This window comes from Coregonus lavaretus (assembly GCF_964263955.1).
Source record: "Coregonus lavaretus genome assembly, contig: HAP1_SCAFFOLD_2088, whole genome shotgun sequence".
Lineage (NCBI taxonomy): Eukaryota > Metazoa > Chordata > Actinopteri > Salmoniformes > Salmonidae > Coregonus > Coregonus lavaretus.
Genome location: NW_028160602.1, coordinates 9,356 through 10,000, shown reverse-complemented (window position 1 = coordinate 10,000; position 645 = coordinate 9,356). Strand labels below are relative to the sequence as shown.

Sequence of the window (645 nt, the reverse complement as noted above, 5' to 3'; positions counted from 1 at the left end):
CACCCAAAAAGGCCGCCAAGAGCCCCAAGAAGGTGAAGAAGCCCGCCGCAGCGGCCAAGAAGGCAGCCAAGAGCCCCAAGAAGGCTACAAAGGCAGCCAAGCCCAAAGCCGCCAAGCCCAAGGCAGCCAAGGCCAAGAAGGCAGCCCCCAAGAAGAAGTAAACCTATTACAAACAGTGTTCTACTCGACACATGTTGTACCACAAAAGGCTCTTTTAAGAGCCACCCACCTCTTTCCATAGAAAGCGCATTGATTTCCATGTACTACCTGTCGTGGAAAAGAAATTACGCACACTAGGCTACTTTTACGCACACAACATTGTCCCACTCTGGGTGTGTGCGAAGGGAGAGGCATATAATAGAGGGCCAAAATGGCTCAGAAATTCGACCTCACGAGTGCACCCTCACCAGCCATTTTTATATATGAGCCACTGGGCTATTCCCGTTCAGAGGCAGGCTGCTGTGATGTGTTACAAGTGCCATGTAATAACAATAACAATACTATAGTGGCTTCGAATTGAAACTCACGAGTGCACCCTCACCAGCCATTTTTATATATGAGCCACTGGGCTATTCCCGTTCAGAGGCAGGCTGCTGTGATGTGTTACAAGTGCCATGTAATAACAATAACAATACTATAGTGGCT

General features: G+C 48.7%; 1 protein-coding gene across 1 annotated transcript in view; it reads left to right on the top strand.

Moving 5' to 3' along the window:
* LOC311121635 (histone H1-like) overlaps window positions 1-161 on the top strand; it is a gene marked incomplete at both ends in the record, with an annotated part of 15,275 nt that extends 15,114 nt beyond the window's left edge. Inside the window, one exon of the mRNA XM_084196098.1 lies at window positions 87-161. Coding sequence (XP_084052224.1) covers window positions 87-161 — 75 coding nt within the window. The remainder of the gene's footprint in view (window positions 1-86) is intronic.
* Between the last annotated feature and the right edge of the window lie 484 nt (window positions 162-645).